Here is a 14,698-nt window from a genome sequence, read left to right as displayed (position 1 = left end):
CGCGCGGCGGTGGTAGAGACGAAAAGAATTGACCCGCGCGCTAACAACCCCGGGTGCCAGCACGCGCGACAATCACATTGGCACAATACTGCGAGGGCAAAGCGAAAACGCGTCGCTCGGGAGGAGCACGAAAACAAGAAACGTGAACATCGCAGTGGCCTCACAGGAAAGAAAAACAAGCCACAGAGCTGTCGTTCTGTTTTCTTCCGTCGCGTCGGCACGGTTCCGTTTTCAGACTTGCACCTTAGAAGACAAGGTCACGGCACAGCCCTGCGTTTCGCTTGCTCACGTCGCTACTGGCAGAAGGGGCCTCGGCTAACGAGAGGGATTCCCCAGCGCCGCTCGACTACCCCAGAGGGGTAGTTGGCCTACTCTTCCATGATGGCCGGACGTCTTGGAAGGCGTGGGAGAGCCCGCCCACGCTTTGCCGCGACGTAACGGCGATCGGCGATGCTGTGGCTTTAGTGCTGTGCCTGTATTCGCGTTGTTACCGGTTGACTTGGGAATATATTTTGTACTAACTCCTTCCGTCCCGGCGCGGAATGACGACACACTCGAGCTACAATAACAACAAACAACAACAAAAATACGATAGCATCGTGTTTTTTTTTCTCTGCAGTAAAAGAAACCGGATCGAGGAAACAACTCCAACGACAGCCGTTGTCTGTGTGTGTCTGTGTATGGGGGGGTGCTTTTACCTTCAAGTTAATTTCTTTAGCGACTCTTCGAGATACACGCCGCTGGGTGTTGTAACCCCCCCCTCTCCCCCATATCGCAACAATACAAAGTGTCCCCCCCCCACTACTTTAGGGATGTACAAAGAGAATAGTAATAATCCGTGCGCGTACAAAACGTTCATTATCACGCACCAGCCCACCACCCCCCCCCCCCCCCCAAAATATTATCAGTCGCTCTACAAAACATTTCCCGCCCCGTGAGTTTCCCTTCGCGCGAAGTAAAAATGGTTCGTAAAAGATTGGCAAGAGAAATATCGTCTGGCCGGACCCACACAGCCCACCCACCCAACTACCCCCAAACCGTGTAAAATACTGTTGTGATGCATAGCTAACCACACCCGGGCGTTCACGGTAATATGCCTTTAGAGCATTTCCATTAAAATAATTTCTATGAAGAAGGCACCAAAACCACTTAGGTCAAAATATCAGGAGCAGACGAGAGAGAGAGGGGGGGGGGGGCTGTACGGAAAAAAAACATCACACGAGTCACCCTTTTTTGCGTGAGGCCGGTTTACACCACGGACGCAAATCTGCGCGACCGTAACTACAATATATTATTAATAAATACCAAAGAGGATTTTTTTTTCTATTTTTACATTTGCGACCATAGCAACAAGGAGAAACCAAAAAAACCCAAAAGAATTAAAGTACGCAAAGATGAGGGCTTTTTTTTGTTGTTGCCACACTTTGCTACGATTTAAATTGCACACGAAAACAACAGCGGTGTTTGCGACCGATAAACAAATGCCAAACCCCCCCCACCAACCCCCCCCCCCCCCCCACCGAATGACCAGTGTATTGTAAAACAAATCCAAAGCAATCAACTACGTCAACTTTTATTTAAGCTTATCGTCAGAAACAAGCAACGAAAAGGCTTTTGGCGTCCCGTTAAATGGGCCACGTGTTCACCAAAGGGGGTCCTTCCTTTTCCCTGACCTTGTATTGCTGCTGGTTTCGAGCCTCAGCCGACAATCCCAGCTGCCGCAGAGGCAGACTGCATCTTAACGAGCAATAAATCTGACAAGCACCATCAGCCCACGCCCGCGCGCGCAGACACACAGACAACCTCGCGCGCGCGCGCGCACGCACGCACGCGCAGAGACGCACGCGCACTCCAGGCCAACACCGCATGATGTGTCCACATGTCTCCCAATTGTTTTTTGTGAGGGAGGGGGAGAAGGGGTTGAGATGTGGATTTTTTTTGGGACGTAATAAATTATCGTAACAATGTTTAGGTAGCACACGTGAGTAACGTGTCACAGGGTTAATGCCGTCATGAGAAATAAAAATAGGATTTCATCGTCATCATTAGCAGTCGTGACCTATCCGCTGCTGGATGAAGGATCTTCTCTTTCCCCAAAGCCATCTCCATCTCACAATCCCCGTGATGTTAACCATCCACGTAGTTAGTAACAGCACACGGGTCAATTTCATCGCTCCATCACAAAGATGGTCATGTAATTGCTCGAAAATGTTATATTTTAATTTATTTATATAGTGCGCGGGATATTTTCCGTTCACCGTTTTATTATCGTCGCCGTCGTTTTGTATACCGCATACCGACACGAATGCCCCCCCACCCCGCTTACGAGTATGGCGTAAACATGGAATGTCGGCCTCGTGGGTTGGTGGTGTTAAAAAATATTTTCGGAATAAAAAAAAATTGAGTCATTGAAAGTAATTTTGCGAAACACTTTTCCGTTGATGAAGAGATAATGGGAGCGGAGACCGTCAGCGGTTGATAGATTTGCAGTGCAGTCGAAAGGCAACCTCTGTCTTCCGAGAGCCTAATTAGGGGCTTCTAAAAACGGAAATTGGCGATCTTAAGCCACCTCATAGTGAATGTGTGTAGAGTACGACCCACGGCCACATAACAGAGACATTGATCCCCCATATAGCCTCCAACGGGCTGTTAGGGCAAGTTCTGCGAGCGAGCACCGATTATTGCCGACGTGGGGATTGGATGGCCAGCACCACGCCCTGTCGTTGTCTCCCCAATGCTGATGTTTACACGCGCACACTCCGTGCAAGGTACCTCTTCTTTTAGGGCCGAGTTGACCTCCGGGGAGGCCCAGGACCGGTTCAGATATACATCACCGACGTATGGCTGTGAGCGGGAATCGAACTCGGATCACCCGTTTCGTTGAGCGGTGCGCTAACCACTGCACCACCGCTCCCCACAAGTCACCACACGCACACACAAACGCAACGAGAGCTTGTCAAACCCTTTCGACACTATTCTGTACGGCGTCTTGAGACTCGCTTGTATTTAGATGTGACACGGATCAAAATTGCGCGTTTCAGAAGGGACAAAGGAGTGTTGCAAACGAGACGGAGCAAGAGGTACCACTGGGACGGGGCAGCAGAACGAGTCAGAGACCCGGGGGGTGAGATGGGAGGACGCAAGGAAACGAGGATGCGAGGGCAAGTCGGTGTGTGACTGGAGAAGAGGTGCAGAATAGAAGCTCAAGGAGGGAGACATTCTGACCAGCTGACTCCATGCAGCATTGGGACCTCGGGCTTAGAAGAAGCTCTTAAGTCTAAGGATCTCTCTGTAAGTCTACATAAGTGTATGGATCTCTCTGTAAGTCTACGTAAGTGTATGGATCTCTCTGTAAGTCTACGCAAGTGTATGGGTCTCTCTGTAAGTCTATGTAGGTGCATGGGTCTTTATGTACGTGCGTGGGTCGCTGTGTAGGTCTACGGATCTCTATGCGAGGACGATGGAGGGGATGGGAAGATGCGTAAGAGAGATGCTCATGACTTCTGGCTTCGTGTTCATTGTTTTGTGATGAGAACCCAGCACCTGCCAAGCCGGTAACATCCATAGCGTCTCGATTGCAAGGACAAAACGTGAGAGAACTGAAAACCAGTGCGGCGTCTACAAATCTGCCAAGCTACGCTGCGGGACCACAAAAGATGGCTGATGGGGAGGCCTTCATCCAGCAGTGGATTGATCATGGTCACCGCCGCTGATGACGACGACGACAAAGATGATAACGGCGCTTGTGGGGGAGACGGATTGTCGTTGGAGTCAGCGACAAGGACCCTGGGAGTCGGTGGGGCGTCCACGGCGTCCAACGGTTTTTCTCGCGGCGCGAGAGATCCTTCGCATATGCTCGGGAGGAACGCCGTCCCTACACGTCTCTCGCCCATCTGTCCCCGCGTCCCCAACGCCCACCACCACCCCCCTGCCACCACCGCCACCACCGCCGCCACCCAAATTCCCCCAACTGCACCCCCTCCAACCCACCCACCCACCCCCATCCAATGTAAGTCCACACGCGTTCACGTCTCTCTCCCGGGGCACCCCCACCCCCTCCCACTGGCAAGGGGCCAGACCCCTCACCTGGCCAGACAAGGCTGCCACCACCACCGCCGCCGCGCTAAATCGTACCCATGGGGTGGGGGCCTGGAGAATTGGGAGAGTGGTGGTGGTGATGGGAGGGAAGGGCTGGGGGGGGGCCGAGGAGAAAGGGGGGGGGGGTGTTGGGGGGGTGAGGGGATGGACAGAGCCCACCACCCCAGGGAGGGCATTGTGTGCAGGACGCGACGGCGGCAAGATAATCGGCCGCAAGTGATTTAGATTTTGACATCAACACCAACAATTAGGCGACTGGCCACACTCGCGCTGCACAATGCACTCTGATAAATAGGCGAAATTTTTTTTCTTCTTCACTTAATGGAGAAACATTAGCTCCCGTTCGAAATTGGCTTACATTTATTTTTTGTCGTTGCTCGGAATTCATTTACGGTGCCGCACAGCGCACAACCACAGCGACGATCGGGAAGAGTAACCTGAGGACGCCCCAAGAAGGGCGGCTGCCCTGCTTGGCGATTCCTTTGTTAGAATTCAACACAGCCAATTCCACGGCGTGGGTTAACGAGGTTGTGCTGCCCCGGCTCCCCTAATAGCTCCGCGCGGCGTTTGGCACCAAGTCCGACGTTCCGCGCCATGGGCTGGTCAGCTTCTTCGGCTCTCAGAACGCGGAGTCGAAACGTCGAACATCGTGTCGAACAACAGGCGGGCGTACACCCCGGTCGATCGGAGAGCCGCACGGCCAATGTTTACCATCGCCAACCGCAAAACACCAACGTGGCAAGGCGCGAGCGGCTGTCGCTGCTGCTTGCGGCGGGCCACGGTGCGGACTTGCGCCCCGGTGCGGGGACGCGGCCGCGTGTTTCACCAACAGGGCCTCCAATTTAATTTTCGGGCTCGTTACGCGCACAGACGCAGCAGCAGTGGCCTGATTGGGGTGGAGGGAGGGGAACGAGGGAGATGCAGGAGGGATGAGAGGGAAGATTGAGGGGGCAGCAGTGTGGGGGGCAGTTCTATGTCTCCTCCATCAACCCCCTCCCACCATCCAACTCCCCCTCCCCCTGCCATTATTTCTCCTCGCAGCCCCCCCCCCCCACAGAAGGGTCCGAGACAAAAGTGAGTGGAGGGAGTGGCGGCGCGCGTTTTGCGTTGCGGGCGGGGTGGGGGGCGGACTTTAGGGACGTGGATCATCGCCAACAAAAGAGAGACGACGCGGGCGAGTGCCTCCTGATCCGTGGAGGCGTCGGTGGTCGTGACGCGGTGGTGGGGGGCAGAGGGGACGGGGGGGGGGGTTGCGGGGGAGGGGGCAAGTTGAGGCCACCGACTCAGGCGCAGACGGGGGGGGGGGGGGCCTCATGACTCAGACGAAGACGCACTCGCAACAAAGCGCGTTGGCGCGGCGCTAAATCCTCGTCGCGTCCACGGCGCTGCGCACGCGCTCACATGCTCACGCTGGTGTGCGTGAGCGTGCGAACGCGTGGACGCACAGCGGTTAGCGGGCTGCACCGAGAACCTCGTGTTGGCCGCGAGCAGGAATCACTCAGGGAGTCAACACGAGCGACGATTATTTGAACCGGTCCTGGGCTTGCCCGAGGTCGACTCGGCCTCAAACGGGTACCTGGTGCGGTGTGTAAACTTTGTCACCGAGGACAAAACGGGTGGTCGGGCGTGATGCTGGCCGTGCCGGTCCTTCAAAGGAGCTCGCTGACAGCCCCAACAGCCTGTTCACACTTGACTTAAAGCTTCCGTGACTGCAGGAGATAGAACAATAATTATTTTATTGTTCTATCTGCGTGACTTTACCGAAAGACCCAAAGAATAATCCTTTGTGCGCGTGGTGGGGAACACTCAAGTTGTGCGGCTTCTGAAATTGAACGCGGCTAACCGCTTGGTCATACCTTTTATCATTCTGCTCAGTAAATAATAAACAGGCAGCACCCTCAATTTGCTTAAAGGGTCGCAAGTAATAATTTGCGACGCATGTTGTGCGCATGTTAATATCATCGTTGATATTTTTCACCGTACGCGAAAAAAGGAAAAAAAATTCGTGCGAATTCAATTAAATTGGGAGTGCACGCGGAGCACACTTGCGGTAAGGCCTCTTTGCGCAGACTCATCTTCACACGACGGCGGGGGGCGGGGGGGGGACACTTTCCCCTCCCTCTCTCCCCCCGAAACAAAAATATTTTCAACAACAACTCGCACATCCCCCCAATTGCAGCTTCAGAAATCAAACTCTTGCAGTGCCTTTTACCCCCCCAACCTCCCAACCCCCTCCCCCCAACTCCCCCTCACCAGCCCCCCCCCCCCCCCCACTTGAGTCATTCCACATAAATAAAAACAGTCCATTCGCGCCACGGCCACAGCCACCGATGGCCTCTCGCCGCCCGACGGCATTCCCGCGGAGCGTCGCGCTTGTCGGAAGTCCCGCCTGGCAACGGTGGCACCGCGCGCAATAGGCCGCCGCCACGTTTACCTCTCGGGGTGGGAGGGGGTTGGGGTCGTGTGCGCACCGCCAACGTTGGCGGCAACATTTCGGCAAACGTGCGGCAGCGTGCCGGAAAATGTACCGGCAAACGTGCCGCCAACGTGCTGGCAGCGTGCCGGCTAACGTACCTCCAAGTTGCCGCCAACTTGCCGGCAAAAGTACCGCCAACGTGCCGTCAATGTACCGACAACGTCGTGACCGACCGGGGCCACCGGCTCGACCCACAGACGGCTCTCTCTCTCTTCCATTTTTCCAAACACGAGTCCAATCTTTCGCAGGGTGACGCACACACCCCCCTTGCGTCCTATGCAGAACCCTAAATAGTTGTCGTTTGTTTCCGTTCTAAACTCGCCCCGCAGTTTTAATTGCTGCAAGAAGAACACAAAATGTATTTTCGCCGCCGCGGTCGTTTGAACACGACCGTCACCGCCGACGCTGTTGTGTTTTACCGAGTAACTTCTCGTGGTTCGTTTCGGGGTTTCTGTGACGAGGCTGAACAAAGCCGGCGGGGGGGGGGGGGCTTGTTTTGTTCTCCCTCTCTCGAGAGCACGTGGCCAGCCAGGCAGCTTGCACTCACGGCCGTCACAGAGTTTCCCCTCCTGCCCCAGCCTTGCGGGGGGAGGCGGTGGTGTTGGGGGGGGGGGGCATTGGTGGGGGGGGGGGCGCGTCACCGCCGGAGGTCACTGCAGGAGGCTGTCCTGCGAGCAGCCGGAGAGACGGAAACCGTCAGGGACCTCCGAGTCCATCTTGCAGATCACCTTGTAGATCGCCTTCTTCCACGACGGGTCGGCGTCCTTCCCGGCGGTGATGGCCGTGAAAAACTCCCGCAGCGTGATCTCGGACACCTCCAGGAAGCGCACCGGCACCTGGGCACGCACCGGCACGCAGATCGATGCAGTCGATACGTTACTCGCTTGGGAAGAACATTATGTCCATATATATTTTTTTAAGAAATTATAAAGTATAAAAACTATCAACGATTTTTACGTTACCAGGTAAGGTCCACTGAGTTATATAGCTCTTCTTCTGAAGCTACCTGGCCACAAACAAAAGACCAATGAAGTGGCTTATCGAGTAGAAATTTATAGCAAGCCAAATAATCTGAACGCATGTTGATTCTAAATGTGGAGGGAAAAACCGGAGGGCCTGGAGAAAAAACAATTCACGTAACCAAGGGGAGAACATGTAAACTCCAAATATACAGGAATCGGGGTCAGGATCGAACCCACGACCTCCTGTAATACCAGGCGAGGTGTCCATACATATCAATAACGCCCACCCCCGACTGGCAAACGAAAGCCAATTTGCAAGGCCGACACTGTGAATGCCTTGTTCCACACAGAGACAGCTGCCGCTGGCAGTCCCCCGCAGCAGGGCATTGCGATGGTTGAGATGAGATGCGACGCAAAGCGCTTTGAGTTGCTCACGCATTTAAGCAAACTCCGGGCATCGTCACAGCGGCTTTTGGATAGCCATCGAACAAAGACGGTCACCGCATCAAGCGCTTTTAGATGTGCTTCTGTGGCCGTCTGGAACGCACTTTTAAATCTCAATTGAAAAATAATTTCTTTAGAACTGCTTTTTGTGTTTGTGTTTGTTGTCCTACCCCCACACCTTCCATTAGCATGGTTGGCTAGGTACGGTGCGAAAGAAGTTCAACATACATAAGCAAGAGCACTGTACATGGAAATCCTAAATCCTCACGTAATAAAGGGGCGAGATAGGTCTTAAATTAAAGAGGGAATAAACATAACGTATAGCTGTCATGGTCAATCTACTGCTCGACGGACACAGCCCTCCCCGTGCCATGTCAGTCATTGGGGTTTGTTTGGCCATATTTCTACAAGCCAAGTCGGTGCCAGTTGGTTGTTAATTTGGGCCGGTAATCGAACTTGGGTCGCTGGGTTCATAACGTGTTCACAAGCCACTGTGCCAAAAATAAAAGCAACAATGGAATTAAATCGGAGGCATTCCACGCGTCTCCGCCGGCTGATAATGTGTAACTTATTATGACTCACGACCACATAAAGCGCCGAAATAAATAAATACAACTTCGATTTACGTTGCGGCGGAATGTGACCGCATCTCGACACGCAGTACAGTACAACAACAACAACAACAAAACTGGGCCAAATAGTGTCGCCGCAGTTGGATTCCATCTCCGGCCACGGCTGTTGAAACGATGTGGGGCAAAGTTTCTCAAATCCCTCCAGGCAACCTCTGTCCATCCCGGCACGGCAAAACAACTATGGCTGGCCGCGTGCGGTGGGCTGAAGTGTGGCTTTTTCGCTCACGTCTGGCCAACGTGGAAGAGTAGGCCAAGTAACCCTCCCCAGAGTTCGCTCGAGTGGAGGCCCTTCCGCCAGCAATGAGAAAGCAATTGTAAGGCCGCACCTTTACCGTGCTTTCATAGCAATGCTTTCACATGAACACTCAAGGTATCATGATGCACCCACCTCCCTACCCACGCCACCAACCCCTTACCCTGGTGATTCGATACTTTTTATTTACGATACCAGTTTCAATGATCTTTCTTAAAAACATAATTTTTTTACTTTAGATTGTGACGAATGTGAGCGGCCTCCAGTGGCTGCAGGGTGAATCTGTTACAATGAAAACACGCACGAATCAAAACGCATCGATGTCTGTGTGGGCGACGCGCGCACATACGCACCGAGGGCTTCGACAGACGATATTCGTCGCCCGAATGATGAACAACAACAACCATCAGCTGTTACCAGCCACGAGGGTTTACTTGCTGTACCGCACTTACAAACCGGGCGCAGCGGGTGACACGCAGGGGTACTCCGCTACGAACCCAGCGAGCCAGAGTTCAATTCCCGGTCACGACTATGTCAGTATGTATGTTGACCTTCTTCCGCACCGTACGTAGCCAACCGTGCTGATCGGAGGTGCGGCGTCAGTGGCGGATGAAATCGCAGCTGGGTACGAGCCACCGTCCCTTAACCAACGCACGTTCACCAGTGTGGGGTGAAGTGTGGTCAAACAACCCCGATGAGCAAAACGGGATGGGAATATCTTCATCCAGCATTGGATTGATTAAGGGCGGTACACGCATGCAAACCGAAAAGCCACGCAGCAAAACCAAAGCTTCCAGAAAAGCGTTGACCCAGTTGCAATGCTGTCAACATCAGCCAATGCATATCCACGTGCACAGCGACACGTCGTGACTGGGTAACACGCGGCTCACGCCTCAGTGGCAAGGTTGCTCTTGGCAGCGGCACACGGTCGCTTGGTTTAAACAACGAAACCCAGAACGGCCACGAGATGGCGGTACAGAGAGCGGGTTTGTGAATCCATCTGCACATTCCTGCCCCATCGTAATTTCCAATAAAATATATATCCCTGCACCCCCCCCCCCCCGCCAGGTTTCCACAACGAAAACGGAAATCGGCCAAACACCCCAAGGGCAGGACTCCTCCCCCCCTTCTTGCGGGGTCGCGAGACTCTTCCTCGACGTCGTCACAGACTCCGCGAATTCCGACGGCGCCCTTTGCCCCCCCCCCAGCCCAGAGGCGGTTGAGCAACGCCCCGTGCCCCCCCCCCCGCCCTGTTCACGCGTTTGCTCTCCTCCCCGCGCTCTGCCAACGCCGTTCGACAACACGTGTTCAAAGTGGCAATAACACGCGATCCGCACGCCCGCACGAACGCCCCGCCCGCCGATACTCAATATCGCGGAATGCACGGGTATGGCACTTCGGGGGAGGGAGGGAGGGAGGAGGGGGGGCAGCGCGATGGCCAAACCCAGACGGTTGCAATTTGATTTGCGGGGTTTTTGACGACGGCAGCGCCGCAAACAAGGGGTCGCGGTGCGCCATCTATAACGGGGGGAGGGGGGGGGGAGCAAATCTCTACAAGTAGCGCGCAGGGTTGCCGCAGGTTTGCCGAGGCACACCGGACAACTCCACCCCACGTGGCGGAGACGCCGTCAGGCAGCTCAAGGGTTAGTGCATTTCTTTTTTACTACGACTACCACTACTACTACCATCCTCGAATCTTAACTTTTAAATAACTTTGGCGCGTCTGAATGGGGGAAGGATGGACGGGGCTTATAATTAATGCAGTGTATCAGATAGAGTGCCCTTGCACTCCTGACCTTCACATCAATGAGCGCAGTCAAAGCATGTTCAAAGTGCCCAATGTAATATTCATGCAACAAGCAAGCAGAGATCAAGGCCCTGTCCTGGGGTAAAAATACAAAAATGCTGTACCAAATAAAGAACGGGGAGCAGAGGAGTGGGGGTGGGGGCAGGGAAGAAGAGAAAAAAACAGGGGGAGGGGTGCGTGCGGAACGGGAAAAAAACAAAACTAAAGGCGACTCGCATTGAAGTGAGCGGCAAAAAAAAATGGTGTTGGGGGCGCTGGCGAGAATTAGGAACGACATCGCGCGTCTCCAGCGCACGCCGCACTCCCCCTCGCTCGCTGTTGGCCCGCCATGCGCTCGCCGGCGCAGTAATCTGATTTAGACAGAGTGATCAATAGTGCTCTGGGCATTGCGAAACGGGGCAGATGGCACCAAAAGGGGGGAGAGAGAGAGACAGAGAGAGGCAGAAAGGGGTCAGAAATGATACGCCCCAAAACCCACTGCCCTGGTCACCCTCGACCAGTGGCATTGACTCCAGGCATTGTCCGCACGCCAGCCAGGAGGCATTGCCATGCAGCTTAACCATTAACTCACCAACCTCCTCCTCCTCCCTTCCTTTTTGTTTCAAACGGGCATATGTTAACCTTTCTGCCATTTCATTAATCTGCAGATGCCACTCCAGACGAGTAGGCACCGCACGTTATGCCGCGGAATTGCTTTTGTTCACGTGCCCAACGGCTAATGACGGCTCACAAATAAACGCCGTCACAGCTATCACCACCGCCGCCACCGCCGCCACTCGTCGCAAATCGTCGCAAAACCTCCCGACTCGACACTGCAACAGTCGCGTCGGAGGCTCTGACAAAGTTGCAGCCGAAGGAGAAAACCCCAAGTGTTCATCTTATTGGTTCTTTCGGTAAAGTCACGTAGAAGGGAAGTAATAAAATAATAAAAATAAAACAATAAAATAAAATAATTCTCACGACGTTTCGGCTACAACGCAAGCAGCCGTCCCTTCTACGTGACTTTACCGAAAGAACCAAGAAGATGAATCCCTGCAGTCACGAAAGCTTTAAATCGAAATAAAAACCCCAAGTGGTTATCGCACAGCGGCGGAATTAACGGTGGTGGTCAGACACAAGGGGCTTCGATGCAGCTGCAAAAAACTGGGTGGAAAGGGGACGTGAGGGGGGGGGGCAGGGGTGATTGGGGTTGGAGGAGAGGTGGCTGGGGGAGATTTGGGGGGGGGGGGTGAGGCAGCAGCTCATTTCCCCGTCCACGGACGGCTCCGCCCCTGCCACCCTGTCCCTTGCGCGGCTCACGGAGTTGGGAGTGGTGGTGGCGGCGGTGGTGGCCAGCGCAAGGAGAAGGGTTAAAAGCTGCCAGAGCGGAGCAGATGGCAACGCGGCGCACGGCAACCTTGATGCGTCCCGACGCCAGTGATTGGTGTCTGCCGCTTGTGCCGACAGAGCGAACACAGCCCGGAGGCGTGATATATATAAGGCCGTTACTGTGAGCTAAGAAAGATCCACAAGGAGAAACGGGACAGGAAGGGCAAACGGGCAGCCACGCGCAAGCCAAAGAAAAACGTGTAATTTTTAATAGCACATTTTTTTTCTTTCGCCACTCAGTCCAGGCGATTGTTTTGCAATTCAAAACATTCCAGGCTCTATCCGTGCAATAAAAGACCGCCTTGGCCCTGGTCATCCAATAGAACAAAGCGGGCCCTTGTTTACACGCAGTTTGCAGTCTGTGTGTAGCATTGTTCATCGTAAGTTTTTCGGGGCGCACAACTCCTTCAGTATTTATGAGTCTATTCGGCTTCTGAAAATGGCAAACAATAACACTCCATCATCACGCCCCTTAAGGGGGTGGGAGAAGCCCTTGGAATTTTTGCCTCCATAGCCGATAATTGTGGGGGAAATTACCATGGCCTCAATGGATAGGAGTTATTTGAAAATGGGCAAATTCAAATTAATTAAGGCCACACTTTTCACGCAAACTGAAGGTGTCCTTGGGTTCGAAATGTAAAAAAAAAAAATTACGCAATTTTGCGTCAAATGTTCAGAATAGGTTCTAAAGGGTTTATTCAAAACGCGCCCCTCGACGTTAATTGCTCCAAACCACAAATTGACGCTTTACAAATGATGATGACACTTTGTTTCCTCCATAGAAAAAAAATGTTGACGGAGAAAAAAGTTCATTATCATATTATTATTATTTTTACCAAAAGTGACATCGCCCCTTATAGGTTCGGACAGCGCTTCATTAAATCCTAGACGAAAATGTCAGCATTGGGAAAACAGGTGTATTTGCATATAACCTCATTTCACAAACACACAAATCTATTAGAGTGGGGAAGCAGATGTCAGAACCTTGGAAATGGCCCATTTAGAGGTTTCACGCAGCACATCGTAAAGCAAAGTCGTGGGCGAGAGTATTGGAAAGTGACAAGCTGCCACCAGATGATTTATTACCTCCTTAGCTCGGCACAAACCAGGGGAAGGGACAGCTATCTGAGCGCGGTGTAAACAGCTAAAACTATTCACCGTTTCTAAAAATAGGTCAAAAAATAGAGGGCTTCAAAAGAAATTGCGTTCGCCCTCTTGCTAATATTCAAACAGGCTGCAGTGACCTGCTTGAAGAAGGGGGGGGGGGGACTTTTTTTTTTATTCCAGAGGCCCCCGTCAACTAACCAACCGCAGAAAAGCAAACAGTTGTCTGCTGATGTTTGCTTGATAAAATGTGGCCTTTGCCTGCTAAACTTTAGCTCGCCCGGATGAATAATTAAACGGCGCAAATGAGACCCCCCCCCTCCCGCCGCCGCCTTGCCGAGCCCGCGTGCGCGTTTCCGACAGAACAGGTTTTCCGCCCTTGCTCAAGAGCCGAGGAGGAGGAGGAGGGTTGTCTGGAAAAGGCGGCAGAGGGGCACGAGCGACTTCGCCCCACAATAATCGCTCGCTCGCTCCTCGCTCGGCTCCTCGCTCGCCGGGGTGAAAAGGGAAGGCACAGCTGGCACTCTCGCCGAGATCACGCCGCGCGCACAAAGGCAAAGACTCCCTCCCATCTCCCCTCCCTCCCCTCTCCTCCCCCCACCCTCCCCACCCTCCCGTCTCCCCTCCCCCCACCCTCCCCTCCCCTCTCCCCTCCCGTCTCCCCCCACCCTCCCCTCCCATCTCCCCTCCCTCCCCTCTCCCCTCCCCCCACCCTCCCCTCTCCCCTCCCCTCACCCTCCCCTCTCCCCTCCCTCCCCTCTCCCCTCCCCTCACCCTCCCCTCCCCTCTCCCCTCCCATCTCCCCTCCCATCTCCCCTCCCGTCTCCCCTCCCCTCACCCTCCCCTCCCCTCTCCCCTCCCCTCCCCCCACCCTCCCCTCTCCCCTCCCTCCCCTCTCCCCTCCCTCCCCTCCCCTCTCCCCCCTCCCTCCCCTCCCCTCTCCCCTCCCTCCCCTCCCGTCTCCCCTCCCTCCTCACCCCCGTACAGCGTGAACGGACTATTTGGGGGGAGGGGACAAGCGCTGTTCGCGAGTAGCGCCGACGAAGAGGGGCGGAACGGCACACGAAGGGGGTGGGCAACACCTTGCCCGGCCACCTTTGTCTCCCCATTAGCAATGTTTTTTTTTTACGCGTACTCGTTTGAGGCCGAGTCGACCTAGGGGAGGCTCAGGACCGGTTCAGATAATCGTCACCTATGTTGGCCGCGGGCGAAAGTCGAACTCGGTTCGCCAGATTCCTTGCGCAGCGCGTTAGCCCGTTGCTCTAGCGCTCCCCACGTGCGCACGTGTGTGCGTGTGTGCGCACCTAATGCGTGCGAGGCACAGGAGGGCACGCGCGCATGTATGTGTGTGCCCATATGTAATATCACGCGTGCAGACGCCTTTGGTGTGGGTGGGAATGGGGTGGGGAGAGGGAAGCAGCTCTGAGGGGGGTGGCTCGTGGGGACAAATGTGTTGAATGTAGAACACGTGTTATACACTGTGGAGCATGTGTTCAATACAGACGACGTGTTATACACGGTGGAATACATATTAATTCACGGTGGAACACGTGT

The 14,698-nt window shown here is 54.1% G+C and overlaps 1 protein-coding gene across 1 annotated transcript in view; it reads right to left on the bottom strand.

Moving 5' to 3' along the window:
• Window positions 1-6,372: 6,372 nt before the first annotated feature.
• The window catches only part of LOC144944049 (prospero homeobox protein 1-like), a 53,513-nt gene continuing 45,187 nt past the window's right edge, over window positions 6,373-14,698 (bottom strand). The window contains 1 exon segment of the mRNA XM_078872080.1: window positions 6,373-7,410. Coding sequence (XP_078728206.1) covers window positions 7,225-7,410 — 186 coding nt within the window. The 3' untranslated portion in view covers window positions 6,373-7,224.

This window comes from Lampetra fluviatilis, chromosome 33 (assembly GCF_964198595.1).
Source record: "Lampetra fluviatilis chromosome 33, kcLamFluv1.1, whole genome shotgun sequence".
Taxonomy (NCBI): domain Eukaryota; kingdom Metazoa; phylum Chordata; class Hyperoartia; order Petromyzontiformes; family Petromyzontidae; genus Lampetra; species Lampetra fluviatilis.
Note: the sequence above shows the minus strand (reverse complement) of the source record. Positions and strands in the feature narration are given on the sequence as shown.